The sequence below is a fragment of the Folsomia candida genome, unplaced genomic scaffold, assembly GCF_002217175.1.
Source record: "Folsomia candida strain VU population unplaced genomic scaffold, ASM221717v1 Fcan01_Sc006, whole genome shotgun sequence".
Classification (NCBI taxonomy): domain Eukaryota; kingdom Metazoa; phylum Arthropoda; class Collembola; order Entomobryomorpha; family Isotomidae; genus Folsomia; species Folsomia candida.
Genome location: NW_019091198.1, coordinates 10,144,119 through 10,161,395, shown reverse-complemented (window position 1 = coordinate 10,161,395; position 17,277 = coordinate 10,144,119). Strand labels below are relative to the sequence as shown.

At 38.3% G+C, this 17,277-nt stretch overlaps 3 protein-coding genes and 1 long non-coding RNA gene across 5 annotated transcripts; 3 read left to right on the top strand and 1 right to left on the bottom strand.

Annotated features, from left to right (window-relative positions):
- Positions 1-62: 62 nt before the first annotated feature.
- Positions 63-5,094, top strand: LOC110851294 (N-alpha-acetyltransferase 25, NatB auxiliary subunit). Its single transcript, XM_022099014.2, has 14 exons — positions 63-259; positions 528-799; positions 879-964; positions 1,044-1,182; positions 1,254-1,342; positions 1,403-1,645; positions 1,730-1,887; positions 1,973-2,324; positions 2,407-3,063; positions 3,179-3,349; positions 3,506-3,826; positions 3,917-4,195; positions 4,267-4,371; positions 4,452-5,094. The coding sequence occupies exons 2-14, from the start codon at positions 724-726 to the stop codon at positions 4,770-4,772; spliced, it is 2,997 nt and encodes a 998-aa protein (XP_021954706.1). The 5' UTR covers positions 63-259; positions 528-723; the 3' UTR covers positions 4,773-5,094.
- Positions 5,095-6,151: 1,057 nt separating this feature from the next.
- Positions 6,152-7,095, bottom strand: LOC118436082. The gene is made up of 3 exons (XR_004835188.1): positions 6,974-7,095; positions 6,735-6,880; positions 6,152-6,468 (listed from the first exon to the last, which is right to left on the bottom strand). It is a non-coding gene; the product is annotated as an uncharacterized LOC118436082 (long non-coding RNA).
- Positions 7,096-7,704: 609 nt separating this feature from the next.
- LOC110850838 (G-protein coupled receptor Mth) lies at positions 7,705-12,730 on the top strand. 2 transcript variants are annotated; one of them, XM_022098418.2, is made up of 10 exons: positions 7,705-9,214; positions 9,825-10,004; positions 10,080-10,334; positions 10,408-10,645; positions 10,723-10,945; positions 11,018-11,096; positions 11,171-11,299; positions 11,368-11,577; positions 11,659-11,903; positions 12,000-12,730. In XM_022098418.2, the coding sequence occupies exons 1-10, from the start codon at positions 8,838-8,840 to the stop codon at positions 12,311-12,313; spliced, it is 2,250 nt and encodes a 749-aa protein (XP_021954110.1). In that variant the 5' UTR covers positions 7,705-8,837; the 3' UTR covers positions 12,314-12,730. The 2 variants fall into 2 exon arrangements, with proteins under 2 accessions (XP_021954110.1, XP_021954109.1); XM_022098417.2 differs by having other exon boundaries at positions 7,706-9,214; positions 10,077-10,334.
- A 459-nt stretch (positions 12,731-13,189) lies between these two features.
- On the top strand, positions 13,190-15,996 carry LOC110851142 (nucleolin). The gene is made up of 8 exons (XM_022098795.2): positions 13,190-13,298; positions 14,036-14,267; positions 14,369-14,507; positions 14,580-14,848; positions 14,962-15,099; positions 15,325-15,530; positions 15,614-15,688; positions 15,780-15,996. The coding sequence occupies exons 2-8, from the start codon at positions 14,039-14,041 to the stop codon at positions 15,780-15,782; spliced, it is 1,059 nt and encodes a 352-aa protein (XP_021954487.1). The 5' UTR covers positions 13,190-13,298; positions 14,036-14,038; the 3' UTR covers positions 15,783-15,996.
- The last annotated feature ends 1,281 nt before the right edge of the window (positions 15,997-17,277 follow it).

Here is a 17,277-nt window from a genome sequence, read left to right as displayed (position 1 = left end):
CTAAAAGCAATGCAATACAGATTGGTTGGTTTGGTGGTAAGTGTTAAAAGTACGAGTGAGGTAGAGAGAGACTGGAGTTGGTCGGTGAACGTGGTAGTGAATCACAGTCTCACAACATTCACAATATCTTTTTTTGTAATAACGATTGGGTTTTAAAAACCTCTCCTTAACTTGAACAAACTTTAATTTAATAACCACTCTTAAATTTTTAACCGTCTTCTTAATTTCTCTTTAAAAAGGGAAGCAAAAATTATTGACGGTAAGTCGAGGGAAGAATATGGTAATATTTTGCATAGTTTTAAGGAAAAAAACCAATCAGGAGCATGCTTGTTAAAGGAGAGGGGACAAAATTTTAAGGTTTTTTAAAGGATGAACTATTTGATGAGAAGTACAATTTTTTTTAATGACTTCATAAATGGGGGTACATGTAGTCCGGGAGAAACCCATGTGCTTTTTTATGAATAAATTTTTTAATGGTTAGTTTTTGTTTTAAATTAAGCTAACAAATTATTTATGTTGATTTGTAGATTCATCTTTATCTAAGTTGGATCTATCTTCTCATCGAATCGGATATATATCATATCATCATCCTCTAGTCATCATCGTGTAGAAGTTGAGCTATCAAATTCGACAAAAAGACGTTTCATTACTGCGTCAATTTGTTAATTGGGATATTTCCACTACTGTAGCAGACTGAATATTTCGTAAACAATAAAAACCAACATGACGTCGGCAGCCTTGGCGAGAACAAATTCGATGACTGATTCAGTAAAGGAGCGACGTCTGCGTCCTCTTTACGGTTTGTAAAGATAATATTGCATGGTTATGATTTTGAGGTGAGGCAAATAATGATTCTCATCCTTTTTTGATTATTGTAGATCTATTGGATTCTGGGAACTGTAAAAAAGTATTACAAGAAGCGGACAAACTTTTGAAAAAGCATCCTAGTTTTACTTGTGCAAAGGTAAGAAGAATCGGATGTACACTGAAATAAATTATTTGCATGAGTTACACTTCACTAACTAACTTTATTTGTTCTCTAGGTTTTTAAGGCACTCGCTTGGATGAGACTGGGAAAATTGGAAGACTGTTTGGCTACTATGGATCAGGTTTTTGAGGAATGTCCCATCGATGAAGGGACCCTGCACGCAATGTCGATTTGTTACAGAGAGCTTGATATGCGTAAGTGGATTTAGAAATATACATGCTTCGTTGATTCTTTCAAGTATTTGGAACATTGTTGATATATTTAGCTGAGAAGGTCTGTATATTGTACGAGAATGCTAATAAAAAGGAAAAATCGGAAGAACATATGACTAACTGGTTCATGGCTCATGTTCGGGTACGTTGTTCATAATTACGATTTGATTTAATTACCTCTATTGTGCTTTAATTTGCGTAGATTCTTGATTTCGCAAATCAAAATAAAGTGGCGACAGCACTGTACAAGTCATATTCAAAAGGGATGTACCTGATGTGGGCGGCTATGAGTCTTTACTCTAAAGCATTGATGTTGGATGATCAAAATATTGCAAAGACAATCACGCTACCTCTAGCGTCTCGAATGACGTCCAAATACATTGCTGAGAATGCCCTTTGCACTGACAACGACATTTATATGTTTATTACGATCTTACACAAATCGGTAATACATAAATTCTTGTGGATACTTTTAGCATGGGTATTATAATGTTCTACCTTCTAATATTTTTACACCTTGCTATTACAGGGAGACTATGCTCAGGCACTCTCTGTGCTCAAAAATTCTGAGGATAGGATGAAAAACTGGTCGTATGGTCATTACATAAGAATGGAAACCTTGTGTCTAAAGATGTTAAAGGATGACAACAAACTAGCCGATATGTATGAGCGAAATATCATTCATGAGTAAGTACCTATACTCCCTCCATCACTTGCTTGTTTCTTGTAGTCTAAATTATTGTAGCTAATGTTTATTCACTTAATGTTTTAGCTCGGAAGACTTGAATGGCTTCAAGGATTACATTGCAAGTTTCGGAATCACAAAGACTGAGCGCATTATCAAATTTATTAATGGAATTGCGTTTGCGTATGACCCAAAGGTGCAAAAACTTCAGAGCCGAATCACACTAGGAGCTTTGATACTACTTACTCGAACGCTGGTTAATAACAAGGCCAACCTGTGCTCAATTGATGTTCGCAAGCTATATCTTGATTACTTCAAATTGTTTGCCTCTAAGCCATACTTCCTACGCGACGTGAGGAGTTTGTGGAAGTACTTGCGTGAAAACACAAATTCTTTAGAGGAAGATATGGTCAAGAATTCTGGGACTTTGACTAACTTGGTAATTAAAGCTAGCAATTTACATTAGCACAATCTAAAAATTGGCAGTAATAAAGTTTAATGAACGTGTTTTGCTGTTGCAGTATTCTAAATTACAATGGAAGTCGAATTTTGAGTGCGCCGTGTCTTTCTTGAATGAGCAAGATATCCTGTCCCATCCAGCCAAGGTGGTCAACTCGGTTTGTTCATTAGTCAAGTCGTACTACGCAGCAGATGGTCAATACAGAACATCCGGGCTTGAAATCGAAGTCAGAGACGCAGCCCCTTATGAAAATTTACTAGTCACGAGTTGTGTGCTCTTAATGAAAACGTATTGGAGGAAACAGGGATTTTGGGCGGGTTTAGACCTTAACGTGGAGATGCACAGTTTAGATCTCGACAAGAAGGAGGTCGGGGGAAAGGCGGTCGTTGAAAACGGTGTGTCCACAACTCCCGTCACCGATAAGGGAAGGGTATTTGAAGGGGAGTTTGCGATTTTGTTGACCCTTGCACTCCTGGAGTATGGAGCAGAACATAGTCCTTACTACTCTGCATATCGCTTGCTGCTGGGAAAAACGTATTTATTCTGTGCTGCGGCAGTTCCTGGGCTGGAGCAAATCATGAAAATGGACATCAAACATATGCAGGTGGATTCTTTGGGATATCTTTACATACCCAAAACCCTTCGTAGTGGAATTTTCTCAGACTCAATGCGTCTTCTCATTCATGCTGATGCACTTTACATCGCCAGTGGGAGAGAGGTACATAAGTAAATAGAAGCCGAACATTTTCTTAATTTTCTCAGTATTTATCCTTTAAATGTAAAAAAAAACAGTTGTACTATCTATTAATTCTTCCTTCCCTATATTGTTTCAGGTGGTGGAGCACATAATCTCAGCATATAGGAATACTTCCTGGCAGCAAGTGTTGGAATTCATTGGTTATCGAAACCAGATGGTTTGTTCACTGCAAGCATGCCAGGTTAGAGTTGAAAAACGACTGTTGGAATACACTGTCGACGCTAGTTGTCGTGAACAAATTCTCAAGGTATTTATTTTATTTTTAGATAAATGTACAAATACTTGTAGTATATACTCGTCTTTTTTTTATGGTTTTATTTGTCTGTTCGTTACATTTAGTCGCATTCTTATAAAATAGGTTTACAAGAATGCGTATGTATAATGAAATATCTTTGTTTTTTAGATTGCTCACAGAGAAACCGTCGATGTCAAAGTTGCCTTCGCTACATCCTTTCAGGATAATCGAGATTTAGACTTTCATCTCATCATGAATGAAGACACTACTTCAGCGGAGTATACAGCACTGACATTTAAAGACAATATTCATAAACTCCGGCTTCGAACAACCTTCCTTGGCATTATTACTAATTACGTCCGAGCTCTGTCCAATTTAAATGATGTTGAGAAATTTAACGTCAATATAGCTCAAGCATGTATTGCTCATGCATCGTTTACCCAATGTATGGCCAATCCACCAAAGCATAATCTAAAAAATTCTGAAGGGGTGAGTTTAATTAATTTAAATACCTATAAATGTTTCAGAGTGTATTTTAACTGTTTGTTTTACGTCTTATTCATATCTTGTTAATTGCAGCGATTCTTGTTTGCTCCGTGGTTTCCAACTTGTGACGAATATGTGGGAAGCCCTATCATCATTTGTATTCACGACTTTATTGAATTAGTCTCTACTGCTGGAGAATTATGTTGCCAGAAAAATTCTCAACAAGACATGTCTAAAGTATTTGCCCTAATGAAAACGGCAAATCAAAGTCTTGCCGACGGGCTTGAAGCCACCACTATCCATTGGCCCAAAGTGGATATTTCGCTTGTTAATACGTCCAATTTAATTGAAGAAATTTGTGAAGTTGTCGAGGTAGGTCAATTATTCCTATTGCTGATGAATACTATATACACGTACACAATATACATAATATTATATTTCAGACCCTGGGATTTATCTGCATACTGCTGGACGTTCTCAAAGGATTTCTTGAAAAAATGTCCCCCACATTATTAGAAATCAAAGGACGCAAGAAACGCTCCAAAGAGGTAAGTATGATTTTTGTTATTGTGTTGTACTAATTTTATCTAAATAATTGACATTACTATGATTGATCATTCTCGAATAGCCTACGGTTGTTGTTACTGATGCTCCGTGGGTAACTCAGTTCAACTCGCTCGTCAACTCTCTAATATCTAGTTTATCAAACGTGGACGATATTCTGTCTGGATTGAGAGTTTCATTCGTGGACCGCTACGCCACGTCTTGGACGGAGGGACAAGAGGCCTACTGGTATAAAATGGTAGCGGACGAAGTTCGACTGATTATTGAGCATTACATCCCTATCGTGGGTCGAAAGCTTAATGACAGTTTTCTTCGATCATGTTACGAATTAAAGGCCAATACCCAACTTAAGAAACAGTACGCTGAATCTCTTGTCGTCAGTTAACTTGACAAACTAATAATAATGTCAGCTCAAATGTTAATTAAGTTCTTCTTGTTATGTCTTGTTTCATGTTTCAATTGGTTTGTTTAGTTGTTGACAGTTTTCATAGGCGATAGAAGACTTTCCGTGAAATGATGATTAATACTTAACTGGTTTTAACTGAATATCAATGATATGTTCCGTATTAAACCAAGTTCGGGGTAAATCATATACCCGTTAAACATAACAGTTTTTAATTTTTATACAAATGTCCGGTACCCATAAAAAATATTGCAAAATTGGAATAAATAATATTTCCGAGTAAATCCTACTTAAAACAGGTAAATCACATCTACCTACCAAAACTTTATTTTTTAACCACCACGCAATACTAATTACAATTAGTGAAAACTTATAGACCTGATTTGTTCCTTTATTTCTCACTTTAACCGTGAACATGGCCTCTTGCAACAAGGTCCAAGGTTGCTGTTCAGGAGCAGCAGAAATGCAATAATTGCCTAATTATTAATTACCTTTCATACATGTATATGCATCAAACACATCGATGCCAACTTTTAACAAATTGCGAAATCAATCCAGAAACGAAATAAAAAGTCGTCATTAATCCAGGATGAAATGAAAGTGTTGCACAAGTCGAAAAGTTCAATCTTTGCATTTCATACGCATCCACATCACTACAGGATCCCACACAAACTAATCATTTATGTAAATGCATACATGTATCTCCAGTCAATCAGTCAGTCAGGTGCGTTTGTTACACAAGAACCCATTAAAAATAAACCGTTACAACGCATGTAACCAAGGGGTGAAAGGAGTGTCATACGTCAATGTGAATATCAAATTGTTCGAAAATTTGTTAAGATTGACACTTCTGACGTGTTTTCGACTTTTGTGTCTTATTTGTGTCAAATTTAACAGTTGATAACCCTTATGTGACCTTTATATGACCTCTGAGGTCAAAATGGAGGTCACCATTGAATTCGGGGTTAAATTTCAGTTGAAATTGAAATAGACATGTCCTATGACCTTTACATGACCTCTGAGGTCAAAATGGAGGTCACCATTGAATTTGACATTGAAAAATAGTTAAAAATGATGTGTCACATGTCAAAACTTACAAGTGACACTTTTTCGTCACTTTTCGTCACTGTGACGATGTCATCGTCACAGGTGACGTCCAATCGCAAAATGACCTGAATTTTCGAATTCCTCATTGAAAAATAGTTAAAAATGATGTGTCACATGTCAAAACTGACAAGTGACACTTTTTCGTCACTTTTCGTCACTGTGACGATGTCATCGTCACAGGTGACGATGTCCCAGTGTCCATCTTCGAACTCGTCCTGTCCATTGACGTTAGGAGTTTACGTTCAAAATTTCAAGTGTCTATGTCTTTTCGTTCAAAAGTTATCGGAGCTACGGACAGACAGACGGACGGACATAACGATCTTATAAAGGGCTTTCACCCCTTAATAAGTAGTCTGATATTAGGCAATTTTACTACGATTATGGAAACAGAAACCTTTCCCCTCTACTCGACTTAACTCACCAAACAATTCCAACAATCAAACTGATTAAGAGAAATTGTAATAAAATGTATGTACGTACAGCAATTATACGACGTGTGAGTTGAGTTGATGACTTGATGATGACGCCATGTTTTCATCGCTGATTCTGCTAATTGTCGTTGTTCTTGTTCCTTCATAAATAAAAAGGGTTACACTCTTTAATAACTTGAATGCAAGTTTTTTTTTATAACTTTTTGATTCTATGAGAGTGCAAAAACTTGCCAAAATCAAAGTCGTTAATAATAATAATACATATACTCTAATTGGAATATGTATACGCATTATTTATGCGGACGGGCGAGGAGCTCAAACTATTTGTCCTTCTTGATCATTATTAAGTGTAAAGTTATAAAAAAAATGAAAATAATAAATTCCATTTGAAGTGCAAGTATAATACATCTTTTCCATCACTGACAAAATCCATTAGAATTTATCAAGTTCGTTCTGTGGTGGCGATAAGGTCTTGGAAATGAATCGTTTTTTGGCACCGTGCTTCTTTCAGCTTGATTCCCATGCAAAGTTTGTAGGCGTCCAACAACCAAACTGAAAGTAAAATTCATGAGTAAGTCGATGTGCACATTCTGACACTTACGTACGTATGACTTGGCTGGCGTGCGCTTTGTTCAGGAAACTTACCAACGAATAACTTGCTGCTAATAATAATGGCGATATTATTATGTGCTAACTTACATTCGAAGTATACGTACAACAAACAACTTGAAGGAAACGACAACTATTGGTTTTTCCTCTATCTGTGTGTGCAGTAAGCAGGCAAGAGAGCCAATAATGCGATGAATGGATGGATGGATGGAATTATGAGAGTTGCAATCCGGTCAAGAGCATCTACACTATTTCATAGAATAATTTGGCTGTAAACCAATAGTAAATTGAGCAGTTGTTTTGATAGTTGTAAAGGTTATAAATGACATGACAATCACATTTCAATGCACACATGCATATTTATGTCCCAAACACATCACTCGCACACCATTCCATTGACACCATCACTAAGCTGCTCGTCAAAAAGGAAAAAAAAATGAAGTGCAAAATCAATCTAAACTTGTAAACGGTGGTGGGTGCCGTAGAAGAAAAAAGGACGCACATAAACAAACAAATGGCAGTGATGGTGGTGGGCAGTAATTTCCTTTTTGTATGACTTCGTTAATGAAGCGAGAAAATCTACCTTCCCAAAATGCAATTAAACGGATTACATGATCACCTACGTACGTACGTGGTTTGTTCATGTATTACAGGCGTCCGTACCATGAGGAGTACACAGGTTAATTGAACAGGCTGACCCATGGGGAAAACAGTGGTCATATTATAACACCACGTATGTAATGGTTCTTTGTTAGTTTGGACTGGAATCCCGGAGTTCCCACACGTCTCTAAAATATGGTTCTTTGATGGATGGATAAGTAAAGCAGAGCAATTTATTACTATTTGCGAAAAAAGTGGTTGTTCGTGATTTGCATCTAAATTCATTTTAGGCGACGGTTTTCTGTAACGTAAGGAGAATAAGTTGGCAGTGTTATTTTATAGTCCTTGCTGTGAACAACAACAAAACGTAAGTATTTACAGTCCACAAGTCCACTTTTCATTTCAACTGCTTCCATCCACTTGGTTGAACGACGCCAAGCAAACTAGATATCTGCAAGGAACTCTTGATTCTTGTGGTTCGCTGCTGGTCATTGTGAGATAATTGTGGTCAATATCAATCAATGAGGGTGAGACATCTTCAGTTCTCCTTCACTTTACCACCTGAACTTGTGTCGAGACTTACTCATCATTAAAGTTTAGCTCATCTTTGTCCCCATTCTTCACACTTGGTACTTAAGCCGTAGGACCTCACCTTGAAGGGAAAAACGATTGCATGTTACGCAATAATTGTTTTGTGTGTGTACCTTCCCAATTGCTTGTTGGATGGACGAAGCCAAGAGTGTGAAGACCATGTGTTGGTTAACGATGCAAGTTGATCAGTCATGTCTCATCGATGGACACCAACGACAATTCCTAAAGTGACTGAAACGAGAATAATATTCTATTTGACTTTGAGGATGTCGTAGTTTACGGGAGCATGTTGTTGAAGATTTCCCAATTTATCCAGCCTTACAAATGGTCACTTGATCAGCGTGTGTAATTAGTTACAATATAATAATTCGTACAAGGTGCGTGCAGTGGTGCGGTTCGAGATTCAAGTTTATATGCATATAATTCATACGAAGCCCATTTATAGCGTAGTGTGTCAGGGGGAGGAGAATGGTTGGGCAAGTTGGTTCTACGACACACCATAAAATAAAATAAAAGGGAAACTTGATGCAGATTTACGATTACTATTATTTCCTAACAAAGTTTTTTGCAGTCTAGTCACATTTGTTCTCTATCACGGTGCAGCGTGCATTTTAATGCGACATAAGTACGTACGTGATTATAAATATTATGAACCGGTGAAGTACGGAAATACAGACTTGAATCTCAAATTCAAGGTCATTTTGTGGATATGGGAGCACTAAAAAGTTTCAAAAAGTATAGACTTGGCCTGCTAAGATTTAGTTTTCTACTCCTCCTCCCCCACTGCATTTCGCAGGAGGATAGCCATGAAAATGCGACAGAGATCGTTGGAGGCGTCCCCACTGAACAGGGGGAACCGCTGGAAGTACTTCCGGAAGACTTGTACCCCACGGTGAACAAGTGTTGCCCGTTTAATTGGAGTTATGAGAATGAAAAGTGTGTGAAATCGGGGGGAGGAAATGACACCTCGTCGGAACCAGAACAGGAAGCGTCCTATTGGGAAGCCCCCAAGACAATTGTGACATTGGCCAAAGACTTTCATACGTTTAATACGACGGAAATTTTGGGAGATCCAGTAGTTTTCAGGTAAAATTATTGATTTTTAGGACGCTAAATATTTAATATGCAAATGTAAAAGCTGAATTGCAAATAATGGACAAACAAACAAACAGATCCATAATATTGAATATCATAAATACGTAGTTATATAAGTATTATAGATCTATGTAAATATGTATGTACACGTATTATTTGCATAATATGATTTATGAACGTTGTCTCAAGGAAAATTATTTATTATTCCACTGTATGAGTAATCCGTGAGAAATTTTTATGAACAACTTCCATTTTTTTCTAAGCATATCAGGTCTCACCTTACAAGCAAGCAGTCCATAGCTCATGCACTTTATATACTTATTTGTAATTTCTGGGAATGGAGTTAGTTAAGACCTTGTCGACTAACCATAGTTATTCTACGTCTTCCTTACTTCCGTGGAAATTACGTTATTACTCCAACCTCGACCTATGTATGCATGCACTTCAATATGGTTTGAAGTACCACAAATGGTAGCATATTATTTACAATACATAAATTCAGAAAAATGTCAATGTCAAGGAAGCAGTGCCAAAATTGTATATCAGCCAATTTTTCTTGTTCTATTCTTTCCCTAAATTTTGACGATGTACATAATTTCAGGTTAAACGTAGGACAACCCAACTGCACTACGAAGAAGTTTGAAATCACACACAATGACCTGTCGGGCGCAGATAACTTGGACTCAGTTTTGGCACTGTCTCCCAATGGATACTTGCTCTGGTCGGATGAGGGTTCCGTGCATCAAGTGCCGTCTCAAGATTTCTGCATAGATCAGCACAAGTAAGTTCACCTTATTTGCAAGAAGTGGTTCCTGATTTTGTCAATTTGTAAGTCATGATTTCTTATTAAAAGAAGCGAATCCAACTATGTGGCCGTTTTCTGCTCTCCCGTTTGCGACGAGACCCACCCCTGTGTCCGCAAGTGTTGTAATCCAGAAGCCATTTTGTACAACAATAGTTGCGTCCTGAGCACAAAGCAGTGGGAGCCATTTTTATACTCGAGTCCTGGTCAACTCGCCGCCCCCGACTCGAAGAGACCCATCCATTACAAGATTGGCGTTCCAAACTGTGATTATTACTCCGTTTCGTTGAGGACGGAGGAAACTGAAAAGTAAAGAAACTCAGCTTTTTAATTGTTTATGATCCAATGATATGAACTTTGACCTTGATGCAATATTTCACAGGGTGTACTTGCTGCTCAATGGAACTCTGGTTTTGGATTCGAACGGGAAGAAAGTCTATTACGAGCCAGACACATTTTGCTTGGATGGATCTCTGACGACGACATTTGCCGAAGATGAAACTGGAACTGACGAGTATCCCGACCAATATCAAGTTGTTTATTACAGTGGTCAAGAACTGGACCAAATGGTTATCTTGTGTTACAACCCTGCCGACGAAGTTAACGGCCAGCAACCCGAAGTCAGTTTTACATATTTGCAATATTTTACACTGGAGGTTATCGATGAGTTAAACTAAAAATAATTATCACTTTTTAGGACTGGCGACTTATGCTGTACGCCTGTGTGACGTTGATATCGTCATTTTTCCTCCTCCTAACTGCTCTTGTCTTCATTGCGTTATGGGAATATCAGAACATTCACGGGTGGCTCCAGTTCTGCTACGTGCTTTCTCTCCTCTTCGCTTTCACCTTCCTCGCTATCGTCCAATTGTCGTCGGATTCAATTCAAGAGATTTCTAGCGTTTGTTGCAAAATGATTGGTAAAATATTTTCCAATTTTGATTTGTCCAGTGAATTGAATAAATGATTAATTTCGTTCTTTCTTGGTGCAGGTGCATTCATACATTTCCTCTTTTTGTCCGCGTTTTTCTGGCTCACTTCGATGAATTTCGACTTGTGGTGGACGTTTAGGTGGGTGTAAATTTAGATTTTCCTTTACTTTCTGCGATTATATTTGCAATTATAATTTTTTCTCGGATTTTCAGCGGTTGTCGACCAATGAGGGCTAGTAACTCGACAGGGGAGAAGAAGCGTTTCTGCTGCTTTGCCCTGTTCTCGTACGGACTTCCGGGATTAATCGCCTGTGTTGGTTTGGTGTTGGACAGCTTGTATCGGTAATGCGATAAGTTTTTCTCATTTAGCATATGTATGAACTTTACAATTTTAATTGAACTTTATGCAGAGACAATCCTTACATTATCACTCCACGATTTGGAGAACGTTACTGCTACTTTTACGGAGATAAGGAGAAACTTCCCTACTTCTATGGTCCCGTGGGTCTGCTGCTAACAATAAATTCAGTCTTCTTCATAAGTACCATTTATTCACTTCACAAACTGCAAAATGACACTAAATTTGCGACGAAGCAGAGCTCCAAACAGGAAAAGAAAAGGTTATCATTGGTTGCATGATTTGCATTAATTACGAATCTGTAAATATGTATGTAATGGAGTCTCTCCTGGATTTCTTCTAGATTTCTCCTGTTCATGAAGCTCTTCGTCGTGATGGGCGTGCTTTGGATATTTGAAGTGATTTCATGGGCAACAATGGTGCTCAATCACAAAGAACAGTACCTGAAAAACTTATTCCTCCCGACCGACCTGCTCATTGGAGCCCAGGGAATTGCGATTTTCATTATTTTTACATGCAAACCCAACACGTGTCGACAAATAGAATCTCAACTCAAAAGATTTGCAAAGTATTTACAAGATAAAAGAGGTGAGTATTTAATAAATGGGTGACCTTGTACATATTGTCTCAAAATAATTTCTCAAAAGAAAAATAAGAAACTTTTTTTTCTTTCAAAAATTTCAGATCATGCCGCAGCAAATCCCACATTTATGAAAACAGAATACATAATTGCTGGTTTGTGCATGGTCGTAATTCCTGTGGTGAACAGGGTCCGATATCTTCTTAGTCTTTGCTGCCATGTTACGAGGAAATTAGAAAGTCGGCGAAACATGAGTCATACAAACACGATAACTTCCACGATTTGGGACAAGTCGAGAAAAGTTAGCGACATGGGGTTGACTGCCGTGACAAATGTGGATATGGAACTCGACGTGACATCGCCAAAGTCTAAAAAGTTGGATGTATTGTCGACAACTACAATTTTCAAAAACCCGTAAAATCAGCAGCGTTGAAATTTCAACAAACTATACAAATCGAATGTAAAGTGATAACTTATATAAATATTTTTTCGAGTAATCGTGATAAGACTATAAATAATTCAGAGTCAGTAAATTACCAAGAGTGGTAAATGAACTTGCATACTCTGCAAGTTGCATTGTTGAAGAGTTAGCATTCAGTGCTTACATAATATACAAATAATATTCCAAATTGATCTGTTTTTCTCAATTTTGTACCATATTTCTCAAAAATTAAGTCAAAGAATTGTTGCTCATGTCAAGATGAATCTAAGGCATAAGGCTTGACGAGTGTTTATAAAGTACAACAATTAATATTTGTCGAGTGAGTACACTTGTATACATTTACCCAAAATGAATAAATAATGAATAAATCAGTTAAAACTAAGTGAAACCAAACGTAATGAAATTGCAGTCGAGGTTGACTCGACGTTGTGTAATTATGCATATTCCTAGAAATTGTCACATCACAATTTGAGACGGATCGGAAATTGTCACCAACAACTTTATCACATATTTATTTAGCACCCTCGTGCAATTCTTAGACGACGAGATTCTCGAAACTACTTAGAAAGTGGGACATTGCTTGTCTTGGCACTGGTTTTTTTTCTACAAGACATGACAATATAGAAGAACGGGATGGTGGATTTGGTGGTCACTTTTACCAATAATACTAGAATTCCTTAGTGTGTCACGGGGTCTTCGTATAGTAATATCATCAGTATTACTAATAATGTCGATACACAAAGGAGTTGGTCTGACGTGCATAAGCAGCATTATGTAGCAGCAGTAGGGTTGCGTCCGGGTAAACCATTTAAACCTGATTGACCACCAGGGTCAGAAAAACCTCATCTTAAACATTAAAAACCTTAGTTCTTAGACTCAACGTTCTTAGTTGCTCCCTGGGTCTGGCCACAATCATTTCAACAAGCAAGCTCTCGGTACCCTTGTAACTGCGAAATTTAAGGTAATTTTCATCGTGGCTTTTTCAAAAATTCTTTAGCAAGATATTTTCAGAAAAATTAAAGGAGCGTGCTTCGCGTGGATATGGGATCTGCTGCTCCTCAGTGCATAAAACATCAAAGCTACTCTACATATTTACGTCTGCATCGCAGAATCATGCAGTTTTAAAATTAAGTAAAGTTTAGTCTGTAAAGAAAAAACTACGTCTCGGTCGGGGTCCTAATAATTTCTAGTCTTGATTTGGACAAGATTACAAAATGGGGGAGAAATTTGATAAGAATTTTTCCAATTTTTTGAAAATGTTGACCTACGTAGCAGAAAATATTAAGTTTAACGACCCAAATGTGTGAATAAGGAGACCAAATCAAGACAGTCTTAGGATGAACCCGGTTAAGGAACCGGTTTCGCACAGTATATTCCCGACGTAACATACCAACCTGTCAACCATGGGAGGATGGTGGTGACATGGTTGGGACGAGTAGTGGGACTTCTTCTATGGGAGGTAGGAGAACAAGGGGTTGAAATCCACACCCTGACCTTTCAAGTAACGAGTGCAAGCGTCGCAACCTGTTCCTCCACTTTGTAAACCAGACTTTTGAATAAGTGTGTTGCATTTCCGCAAATCTCAAAGCCCACCTCAGTTCACACCAGAGCCAGAGATCGATCACTGCGCTGCCTTCTCTAAACAACAACCCATTCGTTCTCTTTGTTCAACGCTTTGTTTGTTGGTGTCTTTTGCAGAAAATGAGGTTACCGGCCATTTTGGTGTTGGGCCTGTTTGTGGTCTTCGCCTCCGGAGCCCCAGTCGAGGAAGTTGTCGTCCCTCAAGTCCCCGTTCCAGCCGCGCCCGTCGTACCAGTCGTCGTAGCGGAGAAGGAAGCCGTCGTCGTTCCAGACGTCGAAGTCGCCACCGTTGTTGTTCCTGTGGCAGAGGTTGAGTCTTCTGCAGAAGTTACCACGATCCAACCGGAAGGTATGCATAATTAGACGATTTACATATTCTTCTCAAATTTAAATTTAATTTTTCCATGAAAATTACATGATTTTATTACATGTATATTTTGAACCATTCAGTTTCAGATAGGGAAGGACGAGCTTCTGATGACGAGGATGAAGACGAGGAAGACGATACCGAAGATGCCGCTGATGACGATGACGAGGAGAATGATGAAGAAGCCAACGACAGTCAGGAGGAGGAAGAACGTGGCGATATGTGAGCTTAATTTTTTCGAAATCTTATTAAAATATTGATGCATTGTCCTCATTTTTTTAAACTTTTACATAGCCCAAAGTCCAAGAAGACCGCCAAATCCGCCGTCAAGAAAGCCAAGCCAGTTCCCTCCATAGGAGAGGGAGGCGTTGAGGATGACGAGGCTGAAGACTTGGGCGTCAATGTGGAGGGAGGTTCGGCCAAGTCGGATGAAAAGTCATCCAACGAGGCTGATTCTGATGAAGAAACTCCAAAGAAGAAGGACGATGCTGAACAAGACGACAAAAGTGATGAGGATGAGAGCAAGGAGGACGACGAGTCGCAAGAAGGTCGCGATGGCTCAGGTGCGCTGCAAACGAATTTAACGCATGCTAAATAATAATGAGACAATAATCCAAGATTGTAAAATTGGACTTGAATGAGATATTTTCATTGCATTGTTTTGTACGTAAATCAGAATCCAAGGGATTGGAAGCTGAACCCCAGTCCAGTGAGAAGAACGAACAGGAAGAATCTCAAACTAGCCCAACGTCTCAAAATGAGGTTGAGCAACCCCTTGCTGTCGCTGTCGTCGGAAACGAAGAACCAGTCGCAGGTGAGGGGTCGCTCATTTTTGTGAAAAATTGTGCATGGCAGACAAATAAGTTTTCAAAGTCTCAAGGTTTAAGAGAAGTTATGAACTTTCCCACTGAACTTTCTCCATACATAGAAAAGCAGGAATTTTTTTAAAGACTATCCCATTTTGGTCATAATTTTTTGCAACTTTCCTAAAATATTTACTGAGCTATGTCGTGATCTAATACAAATATTTATCCCTCAGTTGAGCCAGTTATCGTCGAGAGTGCTCCAGCCACCCCCGTTGCTTCCGAGTCGGCCGAGGACAAGGAGAAGAAGCCGACCAAGGACCGCAAGAACAAACCAAAGGCTGACGATGAGGAAGAATCCGACGAAGAGAATGATGACGATGACGACGGAGAGGATGACACCGACGATGACGATAACAACAAAGCCCGATCCAATATCAAGGTATGTTTACTTCATTTGCAATTTCCATCACATGACTTTAAAAAATTTAATTTCTTTTCATAATTTCCCCTTCCTCTTTACAGCCGGAAAGTCAAGCTCGAGAAATTTATGTTGAGAAACCAAATGTGTTGTACTACTACCCTTATCCAGAAAGTCAGGTATGCATTGCATAAATAAATCAGTTAATTGACCATAAATGTAGAAAAGATAAAATTTTTAATTTCATTTTTATTTTATTTTCCTGCGTAGTAAACTATCATCATCCTGGGAACTGGTCGAATTGTTCATTACTAAACAAGGGATTTTTAGGTAAAATATTGGAAAATTATAGCCACAAATTGTACTCTGAAGCTGATTACCTTAGTTCTTGGCTACATTTCGGTGTAGTATAATTTATTCAAAACATATTTATTTTTGAAATCAAACGCAGAAAGACTTTTGTAATAAATTAACAAATTTATATACATGCCATGCGAACGTTTGCAATTATTTGTGATGCATCATCCTCGTACATATTCTAATAAATACTTGCATAAGTAGCTGATTGTATGCACTGCGTACATATTTGTACCTTGCAAACTTGTTTAAACCTCGAAGGTTGTCGTATGCATGCATGCATGCACATAATAAGTGATTTAGGTTTTAGGTGGCCGGATGTGTTGGGTTAATTTACATAGGACAAATTAATCATGGCTAGTTTGCAAAGTGGGTGGGCAGGATTTGAAAACTGATTATTGCCAAGAATATTCCACCACAAGCGACAATTTACCCTTCAGTTACCTTTATCTAAAAACCACGATCAATACCGTGGTAAAAGTGGTCTATGTCAGGTTTGCCATTTATTTATATGTGCACAAGGTAGTGGATAAACTTATTTAGTTGGCAAAAACCGCTTTCACTCAGAAAGTGGATATTTTGTATGCTATTTCAATCTAATAACAAGACAAATGACCAAATTCTACTAAACAGCATGTTCCAATCAGTGCATATTGCACAATGTCGAACACTCTGATAGGATTAGAAATATGAGAAAATGCGTTGCATACAACGTGCTAAAATTAGTGTCCAATTTCCAATACGGGACACTGCGTACATATGTAACTCAAGATCTCAAGTTGAGATTCTCAACCCTACTTAACACTCGAATTACTCCAGATGAGACGACAGATGCACAATACGTGCATAAGTATAGGAAGAGGATGAGGAAGATGCCCAAATAAAATAAGACGCTGATTATATTTCACCCAGATACCTATTTTTGACACATTTACCCACTTAAATGGACAAAGCCCACTCTGTCATATTTATTTGCACTTGTCCCACCAACTGGCCTGGCAGAGTTTGGACCCACGAACTCATTACTATTTGCGAGAAAACAATGTCAAATTATTCCAATGCAAACTCCACATTGTGTACAAGATAACACAAAAAAAATGCCGTGGTCGGTCGTCGTCAAGTGGATAATGCAACAACCGATATGGAAGAATCATTATCAGCATGAGCATTAGTAAATATCATCCGAGCCCAGGAAAACCACGATGATCTCATAACTCCATAATAATCTGGATGAAACCTTTAATAATGAAAAATGTTATGTAATCCGAACCACCAATTCGAGCAAGCGGATAATAAAATGCCAATGAAAAGAAAAGACGCCACACTTCAACTACTCCGACTTGAAGAGGACTCCTCTCGCCTGCGCCAATGTTTGCTGGAAGTGTAATTTTATTTAATAAGGTGGGACCAT